General features: G+C 42.7%; 1 protein-coding gene across 1 annotated transcript in view; it reads right to left on the reverse strand.

The window, feature by feature from the left end:
* Positions 1–22148, reverse strand: part of ULK4 (unc-51 like kinase 4) — a 1180200-nt gene that overhangs the window by 437236 nt on the left and 720816 nt on the right. The window contains exon 31 of the mRNA XM_029589702.1: positions 620–668. Within this exon, the coding sequence (XP_029445562.1) occupies positions 620–668 (49 nt within the window). The remainder of the gene's footprint in view (positions 1–619; positions 669–22148) is intronic.

Raw genomic sequence — 22148 nt, forward strand, 5'->3', positions numbered from 1 at the left:
CATAACAATTTATAAAAAATACAAAGGTTATAAGGTTAAGGAGGGTAACAAGGGTTTCAAAAGGAATAGGTAAAATAAGTAGGAAGTACATGCTTTCCCTAGATTATAAGTATTCGTATGAAAGCATACATACACTCATATATTAGGGGTAAAAATACGCATATTTTATCATAAGCGCATATTTGACAGGCATGGGTTATAAATTAGTATCTTAGATCTACTCGTGCCCATATATAACATATATGCCACTGTGCATAGTTGTTTGGAAATTATCCTCAGTTTATGGGAGTTTCATTGTTAAGTAGAAATTAATATTTTATAACTTAGAAATGTGACGATATGCTTGCATATTCAGTTCAAACAATGCATGACAAATCTGCAAGGAGAGAAGACCCCAGCAGGATTGCTCCTCTTTGCCCTAAAGCAAGGAGGGCATGAACTCTCTAAATCCCATGAGAACTGCAAGTAACTGCTGCCAAAGGAAATCTCCTAAATGTAAGCTGGGAAATGTGACACCTCTTCCCTAAGCAAAGCCATGAAGCTCCCTAAATGCTGCTGTAGCATATGAAAGGAAATTAGATACTGTTTTAATTTCAGAAAAGTCAAAATGTATTCTTACCACAACCACTTGAAAGAGAACTGGAACAAGCTGGTGCTCTTCCAAAAGCCTGTAAAAACATTATTTAAGAATGAAAAAAAAAATTTTTAATCTGTGAACTAATGATGGTGATATTTGAAGCAGTGATATCCCATGTAGAGGAATGCGACACAAACACCTTTGATGCAGAAATCTATGACCTAGAACTGTAATTCTCTATATAAACAAGCTTAGATAAAGGCATTAGACACACAGTGGAAATAGCTATTTGTTCAGACTTATTGTTCTGAGGCAAATGATTGGAACACAGACTAAAAATAAAATTTAAAATGTAGCAAAAATAAGTTAAAATAAAGGTCCATCAAATTGACAATGAAATACAGTCTACAATGCATAGCAAAGTTGGTAATTCATTATGCATGCACAGTTAATTTTCACAGCATTCTGTATTATATTATAGCTAAATCAGTTTAACCAATAGCTCTTAGAAAATATTTTCTGTATCAAGCAGCTCAAGAAAAAGAGACATATTTTCAAAAACATTTTGTAAGAAGAACAAAATAGGATTAACTCTTTAAGGAAGACAAGTCCCACAGTGGTGAAATAGCAAATGTTGCTTACCTGTAACAGGTGTTCTCACAGGACAGCAGGATATTAGTCCTCACATATGGGTGACATCATCAGGATGGAGCCCAACCACGGAAAACTTCTGTCAAAGTTTCCAGAACTTTGATTGGCCCCTACTGGGCATGCCCAGCATGGCACTAACCCTGTAGCCAGCAGGGGTCCCCCTTCAGTCTTATTTGAAAGCTACAGGCAGTGCTGAAAATAAAATAACAAAACGTTATGAACCCAACACCGCGGGGCGGCAGGCGGGTTTCGTGAGGACTAACATCCTGCTGTCCTGTGAGAACACCTGTTACAGGTAAGCAACATTTGCTTTCTCACAGGACAAGCAGGATGGTAGTCCTCACATATGGGTGAGTACCGAGCTGAGGATGTCCGAACATGCACCAAAAGTACCCAACGGCATGCAACAGGCACAACAACTGGGGTAGAATTTTGTAGAGGGCATCCTGAACCCCACCGGGCAGGCGGAAGGGTGTAGGTACATCACGTTGGAAATAAGTTATGCAGGACAGACTGGCCGAAGATGGAATCTTGTCTTCCGGCTTTGTCCAAGCAATAGTGGGCTGCGAAAGTGTGGAGAGAACTCCAGGTGGCAGCTCTGCAAATGTCAGGAAGCAGCACCGATCATAGGTGTGCTACTGAAGTCGCCATGGCCCTCACAGAGTGTGCTTTAACATGGTCTTGAAAAGGAATGCCTGCTTGCTGGTAGCAAAAAGATATGCAGTCCGCCAACCAGGAGGAGAGAGTCTGCTTAGCCACAGGTTGCCCTAATTTGTTGGGATGGAAAGAGACGAATAACTGAGTGCTCTTCCTGTGGGCAACTGTATGGTCTAAGTAGAACGCTAGAGCCCGTTTACAGTCAAGGGTATGGAGAGCCTGTTCCCCTGGATTGGAATGGGGCCTGGGAAAGAAGGTAGGTAGTATGATGGATTGATTAATGTGAAACTCCGACACTACCTTGGGTAAAAATTTAGGGTAAGTGCGGAGTACTGCCCGGTCCTGCAGGAGTTTAGTGTAAGGCGGATAGGTAACTAGGGCCTGTAACTCAGTAACTCTGCGAGCTGAAGTGATAGCTAAAAGGAAAATCACTTTCCATGTGAGATATTTTAGGTTAAAGGAGTGAAGAGGCGCGAATGGTGGTTTCATGAGCCGACCAAGAACCAGATTAAGGTCCCAAGAAGGGGCCGGAGGACGTAAAGGTGGCTTGATATGGAGCAAGCCCTTTAAAAAGCGTGTTACGAGGGGTTGTACTGATATAGGAACATCCCCGACACCTTTATGGAAGGCGGCTATCGCACTGACATGCATTCTGATTGAAGAGGTCTTTAAACCTGACTCCGACAAATGCCAGAGATAGTCCAAAAATCTTGGGATTGGACAGGAAAAGGGATCAAGGGACTGTGAGGTGCACCATGATGTGTACCTTTTCCATTTATAGGAATAAGATTTTCTTGTGGAAGGCTTCCGTGAAGCAATCAGGACACGAGAAACCAAATCTGAAAGGTTAAGTGGTTGAAGGATTAACCTTTCAACATCCATGCCGTCAGAGACAAGGCCTGAAGATTGGGATGGCGTAGGCATCCGTTGTTTTGAGTGATCAGATGCAGGTCCGTTCCCAAGGGAATGTGCCTGTGGATGGAGAGATCCTGAAGTATTGGAAACCACACTTGGCGTGGCCAGTGAGGTGCTATCAGGATCATGGTTCCCTTGTCCTGATGTAACTTCAGAAGAGTCTTCGAAAGAAGAGGAAGTGGAGGGAATGCATAGAGCAGACCAGTTGCCCACGAGAGGGAGAATGCATCTCTGGGCTGAGAGTGCTCGCTCCGAATCAGGGAGCAGAAATTGTCGACTTTGTGGTTCTGAGGGGACACAAAGAGGTCTATCTGGGGATAACCCCATTATTGGAAAATGAAGTCCGATACCGAGGGGCTGAAAGACCACTCGTGCGGTTGGAAGACACAACTCAGTTTGTCTGCTGAGACATTGTCCACTCCCGGTAAGTAGGTAGCCCTGAGGTACATCGAGTGGGAGAGCGCTTCCACCCAAAATGTGCAGCTTCCTGACACAGAAGGAAGGAGCCTGTGCCTCCCTGCTTGTTGATGCACCACATGGCCACCTGGTTGTCCGTCTGAATCAGGATGACGTGATTTGACAGGCATTCCTGAAAAGCCCTGAGAGCATATCGCATTGCTCGAATTTCTAGGAAGGTTATTTGATGTTTGGCTTCCCCTGGAGACCAAGACCCTTGTGTCTGTAGATTGTCCACGTGGGCTCCCCACCTGAGGTTGGAAGCATCGGTGGTGAGGATGAGTTGAGGATCTGGCACTTGAAATGGCAGTCCCTGGAGGAGATTGTTGTGATTTTTCCACCAGGCAAGAGACAGACGGAGTGAGTCGGTGATGTGGACAATGGTCAACAGAGGCTGAACAGCTTGAATCCATTGTGACCTCAGAGTCCAATGCATGAGCCTCATGGCCAGGCGGGCCATTGGTGTGACATGGACTGAGGATGCCATGTGTCCTAAAAAGACGAGGAATTGGCGAGCTGTTGCTGTACGCTGAGTCTGCAACTAGTGAGCAAGAGACATGAGAGTTAGTGCTCGTTGTTGAGGTAGAAAGGCTTTTGCCTGCAAGGTGTCCAAGTCTACCCCAATGAACGACAAGGTTTGAGATGGGACTAAATAGGATTTTTCGTAATTGACAAGAAATCCTAGAGAAATTAGAGTGTGTAGGGTCAAATTGAGGGACGACCGAGCGGCTTGCTGGGTTGGAGCCCTGATTAACTAGTCGTCGAGATAGGGGTAGACTTGAACATCTTCTTTCCTGAGAAAAGCTGCGACAACCATGAGACATTTGGTAAAGACTCGTGGTGCCGATGCTAGGCCAAACGGAAGCACGCAGTATTGATAGTGCTTTGGGCCTACTATAAACCTGTGGTACTTGCGATGAGCTGCAGTTATCGCAATGTGTGTGTATGCGTCCGGAAGGTCCAGAGAGCAGAGCCAGTCTCCTCTTTGCAGAAGATGTAGAAGTGAGCCCAAGGTTACCATCTTGAACTTTTCTCGCTGTAGGTACTTGTTGAGAGCACGTAGGTCCAGAATTGGATAAACTCCCCCGGATTTTTTAGGGATCAAAAAGTATCGGGAATAGAACCCTAGGCCTTGCTGCGAGAGAGGGACGGGTTCTATTGCTCTTAACTGGTGAAGAAGGGAAACCTCCTGCTCCAGAAGGACAGAATGGTCGGATAATCTCCATGCTTGCAGAGGTGGTGAGTCCGGTGGAAGAGCAAGAAAGTTTAGGTGGTAACCCTAAGCAATGATTGCTAGCACCCATTGGTCGGTTGTGATTGATTGCCACATGCCGTGAAAGTGGCACAATCGACCTCCCACTGGTATGCTTGGCAGAGGAATCGGGCTGCTGCTCTCCAATTGAAAATCAAAAACCTGAAGCAGGCCCCGGCTGGGGAGCTGCTTGCGGCTTTTGCTTTCAGGCCTGGCAAGGCTGAGGTTTTTGAGAAGGCCTCGTAGTTCGGGACCTTGCTGGTGGAGAATAGTACTTCCTTGGACGGAGGAATGACTTCTTAGAGTCCTTCCTAAAGGTCTGTCTCGAGGGGAAGTCGGAAGGTATCGCTGTTTAAGGGTGTCATGATGGTCCTTTAATTCAGCCACTATTTGCTGGATCTGTTCACCGAACAGATTGTCTCTTACACATGGCAGGACAGACAGCCTGTCTTGTACTTCTGGGCGAAAGTCAGAAGATTTGAGCCAGGCCCATCGTCTTGCTGAAATGGCAGCTGCAGACACTCTAGTAGAGGTGTCGAAGATATCATAAGCTGTTCTTATCTCATGCTTTCCTGCCTCAAACCCCTTGTTGACAAGGATTTGAAGTTGTTGTTGGAATTGGTCAGGCAGGGTTTCAGAGAAGTCCTGTATCTGCTTGAAAATGACCCTATTATATTGGGTCATATACAGCTGGTAAGCAGCAATTCTGGAGATGAGCATAGCCCCTTGGAACACTCGTCGACCAATATTGTCTAGTAACTTGTGTTCCTTAACAGGGGGGGTAGAAGAGTGAGGCTTCGTCCTTTTTGCTTTCTTTTGAGCCAATTCCACCACCACTGAGTGGTGGTCGAGCTGAGATTTTTGAAAGCCGAGGGCTGATTGTACTAAATAGGTAGTGTCAGCTTTTCTATGGATTGGGGCAACGGATCCAGGGTTTTCCCAGTTCTTTTTGAGGAGGACAAGAAGAACTTGATGAATGGGAATAGAAGTGATCACTTTAGGGGCATCCAGGAACTGGAGGAGCTCCATCATCTGGTGCCTATCATCATGCTCCGTCTGAAGCTGAAAAGGGTCCAACTCTGACATTTCCTTCACAAAATTAATGAAAGAAAGTCCTCTGGAGGAGAACGCTTGCTACTTTCAGTAGGAGAGGGAGGTGAACGTAAGTCATCGGTGTCTGTGGAAGTATCATCACCCCAGGTGATATAAGGATCAGCAGACTGACCTGTAGGACGAGAAGGGGATTGGATACCCGAAGGCCCCGGCTGAGGCTCCGAGAAAATTGAAGGAATCGCTGGGGGCACCGTGGACGGCCTGGAAGGCATCAGTGCCGGTATTGAAGGCATCGATGGCGCCGATGTGCGTATCGCCCCCCGATGAATGAATCGGTGGCGAGGGACGAATTGGCATCGATGGCTGATGCAGTACTCCCGAAAGAGGAATGCGGAATGGTGTTTCTCCTACCGATGAAGCTGTCAACGGGGAGCGCACCGGAGCCATTGGAGACCCGGGAATCACCAGTGGAAGGGCGGTCATGAGCACCTCCATCCGGGATTAGCAGCGGTGCCAGAGCTGCTGTCATCGGGTTGGTGACCGGTTCCACTCTCGGTGCCGGTGTTGGGGGAACCTGGAGCCATTGCATCGTCTTGTCGATGGCCTCCTGGACCAACCGGTCCAGTTCTTCCCGGAGACCTGGAGCAAGCAGCCACGGCTCCATGACGGAAGAGGGAGGCGGAGGCACAGTTGGAGGGACCACCTTTACAGCGGAATCGCGACTCCTAAACCCCGATCGGGTGAGGGTGGCCTCGATGTCCCGGTTGCAGGAATGGTCGGTGCCATTCCTGGATGGAGCTTCTTCAATGGGGGCTCGGACGGTGGCGAGGTTGATGATTTCGTTCCCTCGACGGTCCGAGACTTACGATGGCGATGTTTCTCCCTACAATCCCCTCGATCTTAAGGGGGAGAAATGGGAGTCGATGGCCGTGAAGACGTCGATGGTGGATGGTCACCGGACGGTGGTCGATGCTGGTGCGACTTCGACGGTACCAGTTCCGATGACGTCGATGCGATGGACGGCGTCGGGGTGTGAGTAAGGAAGAGGAGTCCCATCTTCTCCATTCTGGCTTTGCGACCTTTTGGTGTCATGAGGGCACATTTGGTGCAAGTCAGGACATCATGCTCACGGCCTAAACACATTACACAGACCCCATGAGGGTCTGTGATAGACATGGTACGAGTACAGTCTGGACACCGACGAAACCCCGACTCCATGGTCATCGAAAAAAATCGAGCCGCGGTACGGTTGACGGCCAGTAGGCCCCGAGGGCCAAACTAGACGGTAATCGACAAAAAACTTACCGGAGTACCGCGGCCTGAGAAAAGGTTGAGGAGGGACCCCTGTGGGGCAATTTAAGTTTAATTAACTCCGTGAGGAAAATTCCTGTCAGGAATCTCTTCAGAGCTCCTAAACAGCGAGGCTACTGCTGCGCGGAAAAAAGAAGACTGAAGGAGGACCCCTGCTGGCTGCAGGGTTAGTGCCATGCTGGGCATGCCCAGTAGGGGCCCGTCAAAGTTCTGGAAACTTTGACAGAAGTTTTCCGTGATTGGGCTCTATCCTGATGATGTCACCCATATGTGAGGACTACCATCCTGCTTGTCCTGTGAGAAACCATAAATATGCAAGTGTTTCCTGTCTTCCTGCACCCCCACCTAAAATTTTAGGGAACACTAAATTAATTTTGATCACTTTATCACAGCTTATTTCTGAGATACCAAAAACCATGCAGAATATTTGAAATAGAATTTTTGCTTACTCCCAGTTGTACTTGTGTATAATAGAAAGCATCAGCAACATAATCTATTGCAATCAAAGTTAAATGATTTCTCTTTTCAAGACATCTTTTAACCAATTGAATATAGAAATTAATTAATATCAAGTGCCATTTTGCTTAACAGTGATTGATGACCAATTTTATGGCTTGTTTAAGAGTAAACCCACTGAAATAAAAGTATTTTACTAATTTATTTATTGTGCATTTTTACAAACTGCACGTGGACTTATACTAAAATGATGCCATTGATGATCTAGCCACTGATTAATTTTTACTACTAATGAAAAACAGTATTTTATATAATACAGTACCTAAAGTATGGCAGAATAGAAAACTAGGTGGCTTATTGCAACCCAGTATGAAGTGCTTTGTATTGAGTATGTGGCATCTACAGTAGTGGAAATAACCTGAATAGGGACTTTCATAAAAGCTAATAACTGGAAGATATTCAACAAGAAAGAAAACAAGAAAAAGCTATTTGTTAAGCCCTAAAAAAAAAAACAAATAAAATTTTGAGCACACAGAAGGAGAAACCATCATACATGCTCCATTGAAACCTTCCACTGTACCCAAGGATGTATCTACAAAGATCCATTCACCTAAATACATATGAAGGCCAATTTTCAATACCATTTAAGTGGTTAAATAGTGATTTATGCAAGTAAACTGCCTGTCTGAAAATTTCCCTCCCTCAATATGGCTAAAAGTACATGCTGTTATGACTGTCGGTCGCAGACGGCTGCGACCGCTATTACTCACTTTGTGTGCTGCTGCCCTCTCTCCCTTGGTGGACTCGCGGCTGTGGCTAGCCGCTTCCGACGCACATGGCCCCGCTCCAGGACTCCCCAGGGTGGTGAGGACGCCGCCAACTGGCATGTCTTCTCTGGGCCTTCCTAAGTGCGCTTGCATGCTACATGGCCCTCCTTTTAAGGACACCAGGGTGGGAACCTCAGGGGTGTTTCCTCCAGATGACATCACGAGCCCTGGACTCTTAAGCACCATCGGGGTCTGGATCTAATCGACTTGGCAACGAGTTCCTTCCTTGCTGTATCCTGCTGATCTCTCCTCGGACATTGGTTCCTGGTTCCTGCTGCTTGGCGTGAGACACTCTCTGGTACCTGCTCCTCAGGGGCCTTGTTCCTGTCTCTGGCTATCCGTTCCTTGGAGGGCTCTGCGCCTCGGATGCTGCCTGCCAGCTCCCTGGCTCCTCGGGGTTGCTTCCAGAACTACTCTACTCGTGGAGACTCTACATTGGTGTACACCACTCTGCGGGCCATTGCCTTACTACTCTGCTTCATGGAGACTCAATGTAGGTGTACCACGCCCTGCGGGCCATTGCCTTACTACTCTGTTTCATAGAGACTCAGCGTTGGTGTACCCTGCTCCGCGGGCCATTGCCTTACATCTGTGACTGTGTCGTGCTCCCCGCTCCTCGGGTAGCATGCTGTGTACCTCAGGGACTGTACTGAGCTTCCCCGCTCCTCAGGTAAGTCCATGTCATTCCTCTGTGCTGACTCATCCCATTGCTCCACCCCCTGGCGTTCCTCTCTTAGCACTCACCCATACCCTGCCTTGCATTCCCCGCTTCTCGGGGCCTGCTCAGCACTTCACCACTAGGGGGACTTATCCTGGCTATTGTATACTCACCCCAGGCTCCTGCTTCTCTCTGTACTTCCTGGGCTGTGTCACCTGTTGCTACAGACCTCGCCTCCCGACGGTGAGGCCCAGTGGGGCTCTTCCCCATGGGCAGTACCATCTCTCACCTCGGGCCAAGGGCCCACTAACTCACGAATCCTAACACATGCATTGTAGAACAACAAGCATACTTTCAGCCACATTAAGGGGAGTTTTGCCAGGAAAGCAGTTGGATGGAATCAGAAAATAATGGACATAGAGCCTCATTTACTAAGGGGCAGATAATCAAAACTGAAAAGTTATCCATCTAAATGGCTTTAGCTATGATATTCGGCAAATTATCCAGCTAAATTCTAGCCAAATAACTCTTTATCTGGCTAGAATTTAGCTGGATTTGCTGGGGGCATTCTTGGGGCAGGCGGTAGGCTTTCCAGGGAGGAGTGGAGTTAGCTGGTTAGGTTCACCGGTTAATTCTGGCTGTGCTGCAGGCAGATCTAAAGTTGAATGGATATTCCTATCTGGCTAACTTTTAAGATAGCAGGGTAGATACAGTGGCATAGATATCTGGCTAACTTATCTAGCTGCTTAGAGCTGACTATGAACCCCTATACATTTTTCGATAGACAATGGGAAAAAAGCCTTAGTAAATCAGGCCCATGGATTGTATTTTCATGTCTATAAACAGATGCAAAAGCCCACAGGTACTTTATACCTGTGACAAATTTCAAAAGGAACGTATGTGCTCATTTTCTCTTTGAAACCTGGCACAAGGTTCACAAGCAAAAAGAACCTATGGACTTTGTCACATAGCGGACAGTCTGAAAATTGTCCCCATGAGTCACTTATTTGCCTCTCACAGTTCTCTGAATATTTTTAACTTGTGCTTGAAGCTGGATTGGAGCAGTGCCTTAGCCAAAAGCTCCTATTATTTATTCTGAGAGAGATTTTGACACTTTTGAATTTAGTTTTTTTTAAGGTATTTGTATTTCACTCTTGGGAGTTTTTGTAGTCTTCGATATTTCTTATACTACTAACAAAAGAGACTGTACTACCTGATTTTTTCCAATCTCACAATTAAAGAGGAGGCCGTGAAGTCTCAAAAGTCATGAACAGTATGTTTCATTGATTCTCTAAAAGGTAGCATAACTATGAGGACTTTATGTTTCATCAGGACCAATATGCTACTACAACTCTAAATCACATTACTCTGTCCTCCCTGCATACTATGCTGCATCACTATACAGATAATTAAACTGCTCAATTTCATATATGAAAACAGGCTGATCCTTAAACGTCATAAAACATTTATGAAAGAATACACAGTGGAAAACATAAACCTTACTGGAGGATGAAATAGAAACAAGAATACAGTGGAATGAAGTCTCTGAACTGTTGCAGATGGATGAGACCTTCATTGAATACTTAGGCAAGCCATGAAAATGTAATGCTTTCTGAGGGGGTCTCATAGAGATAGATGACAGGGGGCTGCAAACATAGCTGAGAACTTCTGGAGGGTTGTCATACAGTGAAGCTAGATCTTCAGACTTAGGCCTCACTATCTAAGTCTTTTAGAATAAGAGAGATTTTGGCATTTGGAGTTTTAGGAAGGATTTTTTCTGGTTTTGTTTGGGAAGGAAGTATTAAGCTACTCTTCCTCACCCTAAGGCTGAAAAAGGAAAAATCTGATTCCTCCAAGCCTAAGAACTTTTCTTCCAGAGAGATCATTGAAGTAGTTTGGAGAGAAGGGCATGAGAAAGGAGATACATGACATCTAGAGGCTCCCATAGGAGTCTTCACCTGGGACACAGAATGGTTTTGGAAAAGAAAAAAAGTAAAAAAAAACCCCAAAGACACACATATGAACCAAAAATCTGGTGGTTTGGTTCATATGTGTGTCTTTGGGGTTTTTTTTTACTTTTTTTCTTTTTTGGCGCGTTGGGCGATTGAGATCATGTGATACCGGGAAGAAGGCGTATAGTATCATGTTAACTTTAGGATGAGGTCATGACGTTGCACCTTACCACGTGACAACGTGGTACTGCGTGACAAGGAGTAGAAGGGCGGAGGTCCCAGTTCGCCTTATTTAAAAGAGTTGTTGGTTCAATCAGTAAAATACACTTATGGTTCAGTTACAAGATAAACCTATGGTGTTGTTGTAAACCGGAATAAGAAGAGAAGTTGCAAACATCGTGTGTGAAAAGTTGGTATGTGAAGTAGAAAAGTGAAAAGTTGGTATGTGAAGAAGAAGTGGTGATTACTGGTTTTTCGGTGTGTTGAGTAAAGGTAAGGTTGAAATTGTGATGTGGTTTCTGGGTTTATAGTAGCGGCAGCGTTATTGATTGTTTAAAATTGTGATTTTTGATGTCTCACAGATGCTGCGTCATAGATATTCTTTTTTGGAAATCCTGTGAGTATGCGGTTGGATCATTCATTAAAAACTATGGTGTTGCCTGGTGGATTATTTTAGTAGAAATCATTTCAGGTAAAAATATATGGTTATTACATATTTGCAGTGAGTGTGTCCTGAGGGTTAGGGTTTACATTATCCGTTTGTTTTCTCAGTGGTTGCAGTCCCCCTGAGGAAGCAGATGAGTGTGAAACAGGGGCTGCTTGTTGGGGGTCAGACCACGTGGATGTAATCCAGCTTCAGAAACGGATATCCTTTAAGATAGGGACTACGCAATAAGGACCAGCTTTCAAGGAGGTGTATACATGGATGTGATCTTTGATATAGATTGTAAGTGGAGGTTGTTCCACAGGGAAGTGAATATATAATTTATGAATATTGTTATATGTATATTTGGTATTTGAATATGCTGGCCTTATGGTGTACTCTCCTCACAGTTTTTAATGAATGAGTGTGAGTGTGAATATGTTTTAATGTATGGACACATTCCAAAAGTTTTTTGAAAGTATGTTAATAAAATTGCACTCTTTTCTCTTATGTTGTGTGATATTAAAGTTTTGAACATACATTCTAATTACACAAGTTACAGATAAGAAGTAAACATTTGTTCAAAAACTAAACATCATAGAGGCAATTCCAAGAGGACGAAATTTGTAAGTGAGGAAATTTTTTTTTTTTTGGGGAAAAACATTATAGTAGAATAATTTGGATATTCATGAACGTTTCAACAATATACTAATTATTTACACCTCCATCTTTAATAGATATCTGCATCCTAGCATTCAGAAAATTTTGCAATTGAGATACCTCAAAGAAAATAAAAACATTTCCCTGTTGTTTTATTACACATTTACATGGGTATTTTACAACCATAGCTGCCCCCGATGCCATGACGCTAGGCTTTAAAGAAAGAAAAGCTTTGCATCTAATCTGAGTACTTCTGGCAAGGTCGGGGTATACCCTGACCTTACCACCTAAGAATTCAATACTCATGTTTTTAAAATATGCCTGCATAACCAGATTAATTTCCTGTTAGGTCTGAAATGTTACTAATAAAGTAATCCAATCCAAAATCTCATCCTGTGTTTCTTCCAAATATTGGGTTAAATTCTGGAAATCTATAGGTTGCTTAGATTCAGTATTTTTTACTTCATTTTGCTTATAAGGTAATTGAATTATTTTCTTTATAACAGGAATTTTTTCAGAGGAAATTTTTAAATTTTTTTCCAAATATTTTTTAAAAGTTGTCAATAAATTTTCCTCTCTTAATTTAGGGAAATTTAATAATATTTAAATGTTTTACTGTATTTTCTAAGTACTATTTTCCTCAAAGTGGCAGATCTTTCACGAGTAATAGTAGTGGTTAGATCTTTTAAACCTCTAACTTCCCGTTCCAAAGAAATAATCTGTATGCACTGATCTGAAAGGATCCGTTGATGATCTTGAGTAACAGAGTCCAGTTTATTAGACACATGCTGTAATAACTTTGATTGTTCTTGAATGTTATATGCCAATCTTTTCATTAGATCTGCCAAAGAATCTAATGTTACAGCTGATTTTTCTCCAATCCCCGCTAGGATTCTGTTTCCTTCATCCAGATGTAATTTAAAATCTGGAGTCGAAGACCTAGCTTTCTCCAAACTACCCTCAATGTTCCCAGCATGCTGGGGTAATGGAGTGAGAATTTCTCCTCCTACTCCAGCAACATTCAAAGGAGTTTGTGGGGAAGCTATAATCAGCTGGCGAGGTAGGGGTGGGCTTAGTGATATTTCCCCTGGTGATTTGCCAAGCCCTGAGTTGATATTGAAACAGCATACTCAGGAATAAATCTTTGTTGTAGCAAAGGTGATTGTTCTGCTGGGTATACTCTCACCTTGGCTTTACGTTTATGAGGCATATTGTACTATTAAATATACAAAGAATATATCCAGAGATACCCCTTCCACGTTACCAAACCTAAGATTTGCCTCTTGGTGGGACAGCTATCACAAGAAATAACAATTTAAACAGAAATATTAAAATATATTAGCCTTCACAAACTAACCCAAACTAATCTGGGCTAAGCCGGGCAAAGCCATAGGCGCGCATGGCTTTGGCGGCGCGCCACTCAGTGCCAGTCTTAGAGGCACTCTCCAGCCCCTCCCACTGACGTCAGGGTCCAGATGATAATTCAGTGAGAATAAACTCACCCAATGAGGAAACATAGTACTTCAAGCAGGCTCTGAAGTTCTTTTTTTTTTTGTAATTAGCTGTCCTGTAGTGAAGCTGCTCTGTGCCGGTCTTAGAGGCACTCTCCAGCCCCTCCTACTGACGTCAGGGTCCAGATGGTAATTCAGTGAGAATAAACTCACCCAATGGGGAAACACAGTACTTCAAGCAGGCTCTGAAGTTCTTTTTTTTTTCAGGTAATTAACTGTCCTCGTAGATTTATGATTGTGATTATACTCTTCTCAATCTTTATGTTCCAAATAGGGAACAGGCTGTGTTCTTCCAAGCAATACATCCAATCCTGTTGCAATATACTGTGGGAAAACTGATTATAGGAGGGGATCTCAATGTAACTCTTTCCCCGACCCTAGATACCTCCAAGGCCACTCTCATACCGCCACAGTTCATACCCAAGCCCTTAAGGAGCTCTTGGAGGAACATAACCTAGTAGACCCATGGAGAGTAAAATATCCATACTCTCACTCCTATTCCTATTATTCCTAAGCACATGATTCATACTCTCAAATTGATTACCTCTTAATAGATAAATCACTTTATCATTCTGTACATCATTCCGAGGTGGGCATAATCACTTGGTCTGATCACGCCCCAATACTCCTGTCTCTTCAATTACAGGGAGGGGAACATGGATGTCGATTTTGGAGACTGAATTATTCAATACTCCATGATCTATCCTATATACAAACATCCTCACAGATCATTCGAGATTTCTTTCTAGATAATTACAGATCGAGAGATTCCCCGATGGTAATCTGGGACTGTTTCAAATCTTTTATGCGAGGTCACTTTATCTGTCGCTCTTCTCATCTCAAGAGGCAGAGGGAGGCAGTCTGTTCCTTTCTCCGAGATCAGATTGCGACATTGACTCATAAGCATGTCACACTGGCTCTGCAAAAATATTGACCCAACTCTCTAAGGCTCGGGAGGACCTTCCCAGGCTGGAGGTAGACCATATAGCTCACATAATAAATATAACCCATCAAACCCACTTTGAGGGGGGTGATAAAGCTGGAAAGATTCTTGCCCATCAATTGAAAAAACTCTCCTACCAAAACCATATTCTCAAAATTAAAAATGATCAGGGCCAACCTGAATCTACCAATGCGGCTATCACGCACCAATTCCTTAAATTTTACCAAATTCTTTATGAGACTGAGTCTCATATCCGGTCTAGTGACATTGATAACTATCTTTGTTCTATACCATTGCCTCACCTTTCACCAGAAATGAGAGACTTACTCAATGCTGAAATAACCACTCCAGAAATCCTCTCTGCTATAAACAATCTTAAAGTGGGGAAACCTGATGGCCTTACAGCCAAATTCTATAAAACCTACGGACCCATCCTGAACCCCATTTACAAAAAGACTAACTATCTTCGGGAGGGAGGAGCTTTATTACCTGACTCTTTATGCACTTCATACCGACCTATATCTTTGATAAATCTAGATCTTACATTATTAGCCAAAATTTTAGCCGACCGACTGAATTTCTTTATAGCTCAAATTATTCACCCAGATCTAGCGGGTTTCATTCCCGGGCGTATGGCCAGTGATAACGTACGCAAGATTATAAATATCCTCTGGGGCTCCTCAAAACAATTGGATCATCTTCTACTAGCTATTGACGCCGAAAAGGCTTTTGATATGGTCCATTGGCCTTTTATTTTCCAAACTCTCACCCAAATGGAATTTGGGAATTTTTTTCATAACTGGATCCAGGCTCTCTATTTCTTCCCCTCAGCTTGCTTAAAGATTAATGGCAGGTACTTGGCTCCTTTCTCAGTACAGAGAGGTACTAGGCAAGGATGTCCTCTTTCTCCCTTGCTTTTTGCTATTTTTCTTGAATCACTGGCTATTCGCATGCGAAATAACTCACATATTTTGGGTTTTTATTTCAACTTTCAGCAATACAAAATGTCCTTATTCGCAGATGACATCCTGTTTACGGTCAGTAGTCCTCCCTCCTCCCTCAAAGAGATAGAAACTGAGCTCGCTAATTTTAGTGCTGTTTTGGGTTTCAAAATTAACCGGGATAAGTCAGAAATTTTAAATGTCACGTGCCCCCCCGGATATGGTACTTTCCCTTCAATGCTCCCATTCTTTCAAATGGGCTTCTTCCAAGCTTAAATACTTGGGAATATATATCGGTAAAAATATATCTGATCTATTCCAGCTTAAGACCTTGACAGATGGAACTCCCTGCCCTTAACATGGTTGGGTCGCTTGGCGACACTTAAAATGAATATTCTCCTTCGATATCTATGCTTATTTCAAACCTTATCAATTTCTGTTTGTCCAGATATATTGAAATTGTGGCAAAGGAAACTGCTTTACTTCTTATGGAAACATACCATTGTGAGTGGCTAGAATGGTTCTCTATCAATAAAGTCCAGGGTGGTCTGGGACTCCCTAACCTTATGTGGTATTACACTGCTGCACAACTAAGTTCTATCATTGACTGGCACCGTACCAGTGATAATAAGCCCTGGGTCCAGATAGAACAAGAATGGTTATCCAACATGCCTCTTTACGCTCGGGTGTGGCAGCCAAACAAGACTTGGAGCCCAGACTCTCTTCTCACTCCGTGCACTAGACAAGCACAATGTCTGGAAAGGATGGAAACAAAAGCTGGTGGGCGCTGCCTCCTACTTTATACAGTCATCCCTGTTCCACAATACATCACTCTCCCTGGGATTATCAACATCAGCTTATCAATCTTGGAAGGCAAAGGGAATCACCCACATCTCTCATCTCTACCCTCAAGGCTCTATTATCTCATTTACAAATCTCCAAGAAACCCATCGACTCTCTGATGTTGAATTTCTACCTTATATGCAACTTTGTCACTTTCTTCTCAAGATGCAAGAGCAGGGTCTCATATCTTTTGAACGATCGCTATTTGAAGAATTTTGCACTAACCCAAAGAATCCCCCGAGGTCTGATATCTAAAATCTATAAATTACTGGCATCCCGCCCATTAACTAAGCCTGCTCATTTGTCAGCCTGGGAACATTTATTTATTTATTTATTTGTGGTTTTTATATACTGGACTTCGTAGGATAACATCAGTTCGGTTTACATTATAACTTCACAATCAGCAAAACAGAGGCTTTACATAGAACTTATAGGAAAACAGTGAATAAAATAAAATTAAATAAACTATATAATGAACGAGGCTTAAATGGAGAGACTTAAATAGAGGTTGTTGGATAACTGAGATGGTATTGAGAGAAATGATAAGTCACTAACCGAAGAGGAATGGGCAACCAGTTTTGCACGTATGTTCCATGGATTAGTTTCTGCACGTATTATGGAAGCCAATTACAAAGTATTATACCAATGGCACCTCACTCCGTCCCGCCTCCATCACTTTTGTTCCACTAATGATCCACTATGTTGGCGAAAGTGCCTTCAGAGGGGTACATATTACACATGTGGTGGGGCTGCATCTTTATTCAACCAGTTTGGCAATATATCTCTGAGGCCCTGTCCGAGATTCTCAATTGTACTATCTATCTCACTAAAGAACAGGCCCTTCTTCATCTTTTTGATGATACCTGGTCCACCTCCACTCAAATCTTTATACAAATAGTCTGTACCACCACCAACATGGAAATTGCTACATCCTGGAAGAGGGTTAAACCACCAACACCATCTGAAATCCTAGGTCGCCTGGATAGGGTTTGTACCCTTTATCGACTGACAGAGCTTAAATATCACCAGATATCTAAATTTCATCTCGTCTGGGATCCATACATCATTTGGAGAGAACTGACTTTCTCAGAACTTCAATCACATCAATAGACGTATATTTGGACTTTTCATTTAATATAATTTATTTGGGTCTACTGTAGTTATGAACTGGCATTACTTTCTTAGTGTAGCAAGATGATGGGGTAGGAGGGGGTAATTATGTATTATGTACTATGTATTATGAATTATCAGTTATATGTATAATTCTGTTCAACTTCTGCTTTTTGCTGCTATTGTTTATCAATGTTTATGACTGACAGCAATAAAAAATACAAATTAAAAAAAAAAGAAAATACCTGTCTCTGCTCCAGTCAGAACCCACTAGTCTCGTCTTATTTATTTATTTATTTCTACTTATATCCCGCCAACGCCAATGGTTCTAGGCAGCTTACAGAGTTACATACACAATAAAATAAATACAACACATAAGAGACAATAAAAACAGAGTGACTATCATTCAAACTGTAATATAAAAAAAATTAATGATGGGACCTTCTCAAAATATCAATTGAATGCCAATCTAAAAATATGGGTTTTCAGTGAAACTTTAAAAGTTTTGATACAATTTGTTAGGCACAATTCCTGTGGTAGAAGGTTCCACATAGTTAAGCGCTGCCACCGAAAACACCCTTTCCAGTGTTTCACATACACACACATGCCGAACCGAAAGAACATCAAGCCGGTCACATTGAGAATATCTCAGGGCCCATGGAAATGAATCAAACACCAAATGTTTCTGCGCAAGCATAGCGATTTTATCCAATATACGTGACTCTATGGGCAATAAATGAAGATTTGCCGAAATAGAAGAAATATGATCCCTCATATGTGTACCAGAGATCAGCCACGCAGCTGCATTCTAAAGCAGTTGCAGTGCATGCAAAGAATAAGCTGGAAGACCAAAATATAGCACATTGCAATAATCCAATTACTTGCATTATTATAGTGTTTGCTTGTGCACAGACTGCTCTTGGTTTTAGGCTGTCTATGCCATCATAGATCTAGCTGGGTGTGACGAACAGAGCTCCGCACGTAGTCACAGCCCAGATAGGAATAAAGTGGCCAGCTGGAGGCATAGAGGCCACTGTGATGCTGTCTTGTAAAAGGCAAAAATAAAAACAGGAGACCACTGGAAGTCGCAGTTCCAGGGAAGCAGAGGATCGCTGAGAATCATAAATCCAAGGAAAACTGGAAGTAGAGGGCTGATAGGATAGGTAGTTTACAGAGGTTTAAATCTGAAGCCAGTCAGGAAAATGGTACTGATGGCAAAGGAACAAGAGGATGATTTAGGAGCCAGGAGAAATTATTATGGTGTTACTAAGAGATAGCAAGATTTCTCTTAATGTGGGAGGAAACTGCCAGGGAGGCATAACCAGTAAAGGGCATACAGCCTGTAAGTGGCAGGGAGACTGCATAGGGCAGAAGTCTGCCAGAGAGATACAGAGCAGCCAGAGAAGAAAAAGAAGGTTGAAGGGAGACTGTGATACACAAAGAGGTATCATTCCTTCCCAGATAGGCACAGCCCTGTGACAATTTGTATCAGCTTGTGAGTTTATGAGATTGGCCAAGGCAAATCCTGTATTGGGTGGGAGACTGACAGAGACGTATGGGCCAACAGAGGTAGACCATGATAGACCAAGACTAGAGGGGAGCAAAACAGCAGAAGGCATTTAGATGACGCATAGAATGTGTGTCAACCTCTATTTAAGTGACTGCTGCATATGATTAGAATGAAGCCCAGGGAGTACCATATTCAGCAATAGTTTAATTTTCAACCATTCTTTTCTATCAAGTCTCATTAATATTTCAAATTATCACCATATAACAGGTCTGGATTATTTATACATACATTAATTAGTAAGGACTCCATAAAATGAAACAGGTAAAGAACAATCTACTGCAGTTGGTGTGATTATATATTTATCCTCATTGGCTTACTAAAGCATAATTCAATTTTCATGAACATGTGTTAAATCCTGCGAGATCATATTTCCCTGTCTGTCTATCCTTTATGTGCTAAATTGCTCAGTATTGTGCTGCAGAGAGCTATCACTGCATGCCATCCTGTGATAGGTTTAGTGGAGAATGATGGTTCATTATTGTACAATGCAGAGCTGTGTTTGTGAAGAGAATGGTCCCCCTTGATAAACAATGATATTCATAAGGGAATAAATGTACAATAATATACAGTCTAATAGATTATTTACATAAAAGTTCTGGTCCTCAAGGGGCACATGCATATATAGAAACATAGAAATGATGGCAGAAAAAGACCAATTGGGCCATCCAGTCTGCCCAGCAAGCTCCCACACTTATTTTCCCATACTTATCTGTTTCACCAACCACCAAGTTCAGGCCCTTGTTGGTAACTGTTTGATTCAAATTTCCTGCCATCCCCTGTCATTGATGCAGAGAGTAATGTTGGAGTTGCATCAAAGGTGAAGCATAGGGCTTAATGGTTAAGGGTAGTAACTGCCACATCAAGCAAGTTACCTTGATGCTTGTTTACCCAGACGGCACAGATCAATACCTTGTTGGATGTTGTCTGAATGTAAATTCTCTTTTCCACATTTCTCCCTGCCATTGAAGCAGAGAGCAATGCTGTATATGCATTCAAAGTGAAGTATCAGGCTTAATTGGTTTAGGGTAGTAACTACCGCAATAAGCAAGCTACCCCCACACTTATTTGTCTACCCAAACTGTGTAGTTCAGTCCTTGTTGGTTGTTGTCTGAATGCAAATCCTCTTTTCCACATTTCCCCTTGCCATTGAAGCAGAGAGCAATGTTGGAGTTGCATTAACCACGTGGAGGCTTTTTGAGTAAAGGTAGTAATCATCTGGTAGTAGCCTCCACTCCAGTAATCCACCCCCATGGCTCTTCTCTTCATTCCCATCTTCTAGCCGCCTGATATTCATATTCACAATGAACAGTCATTGTCCATATTTGTATACATTTAAACTAGGATCCAGGTTAGTTTGCATAATTTGGTTATCTAGAAAATCAGATGTTTTTGAGACCCTTGAGGACAAAAGCTGTGGAATTCAGGTTTAGGCAGCTTTCTGTTCACTTATTTCTTATTTTTCAAGGTAAACATATTCAAAATGTCAAGGTAAACATATTCAAAATATATCATTCATAGTCTGAAAATAAAGGATAAACCCAAATATTAGGGGTCATTTACTAAGCTGCATTAGGCTTAGGCATTTACCACATGGGAAATGCCTTAAAACAATGATAATTAATACATGGTACTTCAAATACTACTTATTTTCTTCCATCCTTGACAAATCCAGCAAAATATGAGTATGGCGATAAGCTAATTTACATGTAAATGCATGCATGCAGTTCAGCACACTGCTAGGCAATATAATGCAAATAAAATAACGCGACTTACCTAAAAATTCACAAGCTGCTTTATTTTCAGGAAAGTTAGTTACAAATCTGGCGTTATAGCTAATGTGCACCCCAATGCTCACAGGGCTGCTATTTAAAGGACTCAAGCAACCCAAGGAACCTCTCTAATAGATCAATGCAATATGGACGCACGGGAAACGGGTGCTCATGATTGAGTGCCCGCTGTCCTAACATGTGACTAGCCACTTCTCTCAGGTGCATGATGCAGTACGCTAATGAGCTGCTGTGTTAAAAAGTAAGCGCTAGGGGAAATTGTGCGTCCTTAGTGCCTCCTTGGCATCGGGCGCCCAATGACTGAGCGCGGGTTAGGAAAAGAGACACTCAATTTTCCAAGCATCTGTTTTCCTAACCTATGCACAGCCACAGGTTAGGAAAATGGTCATTCATAAATTGAGTGTCCGTTTTACAAACCTGACCACCGTCAGATGTATTTATTTATTTTTACATGTTGCTGCTTTCAGTGGTTCCTCCGACTTAGTATCTGCTTTTCTGTTCAACTTTTGGAGCTCCTCAAAACTTAATGCCAGCTCTGGGGCTGGCATTAATTTTTAAGGGTTAGAATGTGTGCGTTGAGCACACATTTTTTTTACTTTGGGGGAACTAGCTAATAGCCTCATCAACATGATATTTACATGTGATGAACGCTAATAGCTATGCGCTGGTTTGGATGCATGTTTTGGACACAATGATCCTCTTATTGTATCAGGGTTTATGGAAGTGCATCCAAAACGCACGACCAACCGCAGGTTAACCTGTGCGCTAGCCTGAGCGCACGGTATTGCCATCAGCCTGAATGTGTAGCCAACTCCATGGGAGTTCTCAAGAGATTGCCTGTCCCACCATCCCCCAAAGCCCCTTGAGGCAGCTGAAGTTTTAAAAAAAATGAAGTTGAGATCCAGGTTGCAGAGTCCATCTCCTTCCCTTTTAAGAAGATGGTGGCCCTGGGCTGTGGGACTGCCATCACACACTGCAGGGTACGGGGTATTTTGCTATGGTATTCTTCATGGTGGTATTTTACTGCTAGGAAGAAGTCCAAAATATTTACAGAGCTGAGGTACCTATTACTGCAGTTTTGTGAATTCCACAGTAAATAGACTCCCTTGTTTGTTATAGAAAGTATCTGCTATGGCAGCATTTGTCTGTTCTAGCAAATATTGCACAGTAACGATTGTAGAGGACAAGACTTGAGTTTGTTTTACTGAAAAGAGGTTTAGTATAAAAAGGGACCCCTACATCAAACAAACAAGTTAGGGCTCTGAAAGAAGAAGTGTCCTGCTCTGTAAGCTACTGTTGGCCAAATTATTTACTTAAAACATTTATAGTCCACCGTTTTCAGCAGGGTACATCATATCCAATACATCACAATGTA

Source organism: Rhinatrema bivittatum, chromosome 2 (genome assembly GCF_901001135.1).
Source record: "Rhinatrema bivittatum chromosome 2, aRhiBiv1.1, whole genome shotgun sequence".
Lineage (NCBI taxonomy): Eukaryota > Metazoa > Chordata > Amphibia > Gymnophiona > Rhinatrematidae > Rhinatrema > Rhinatrema bivittatum.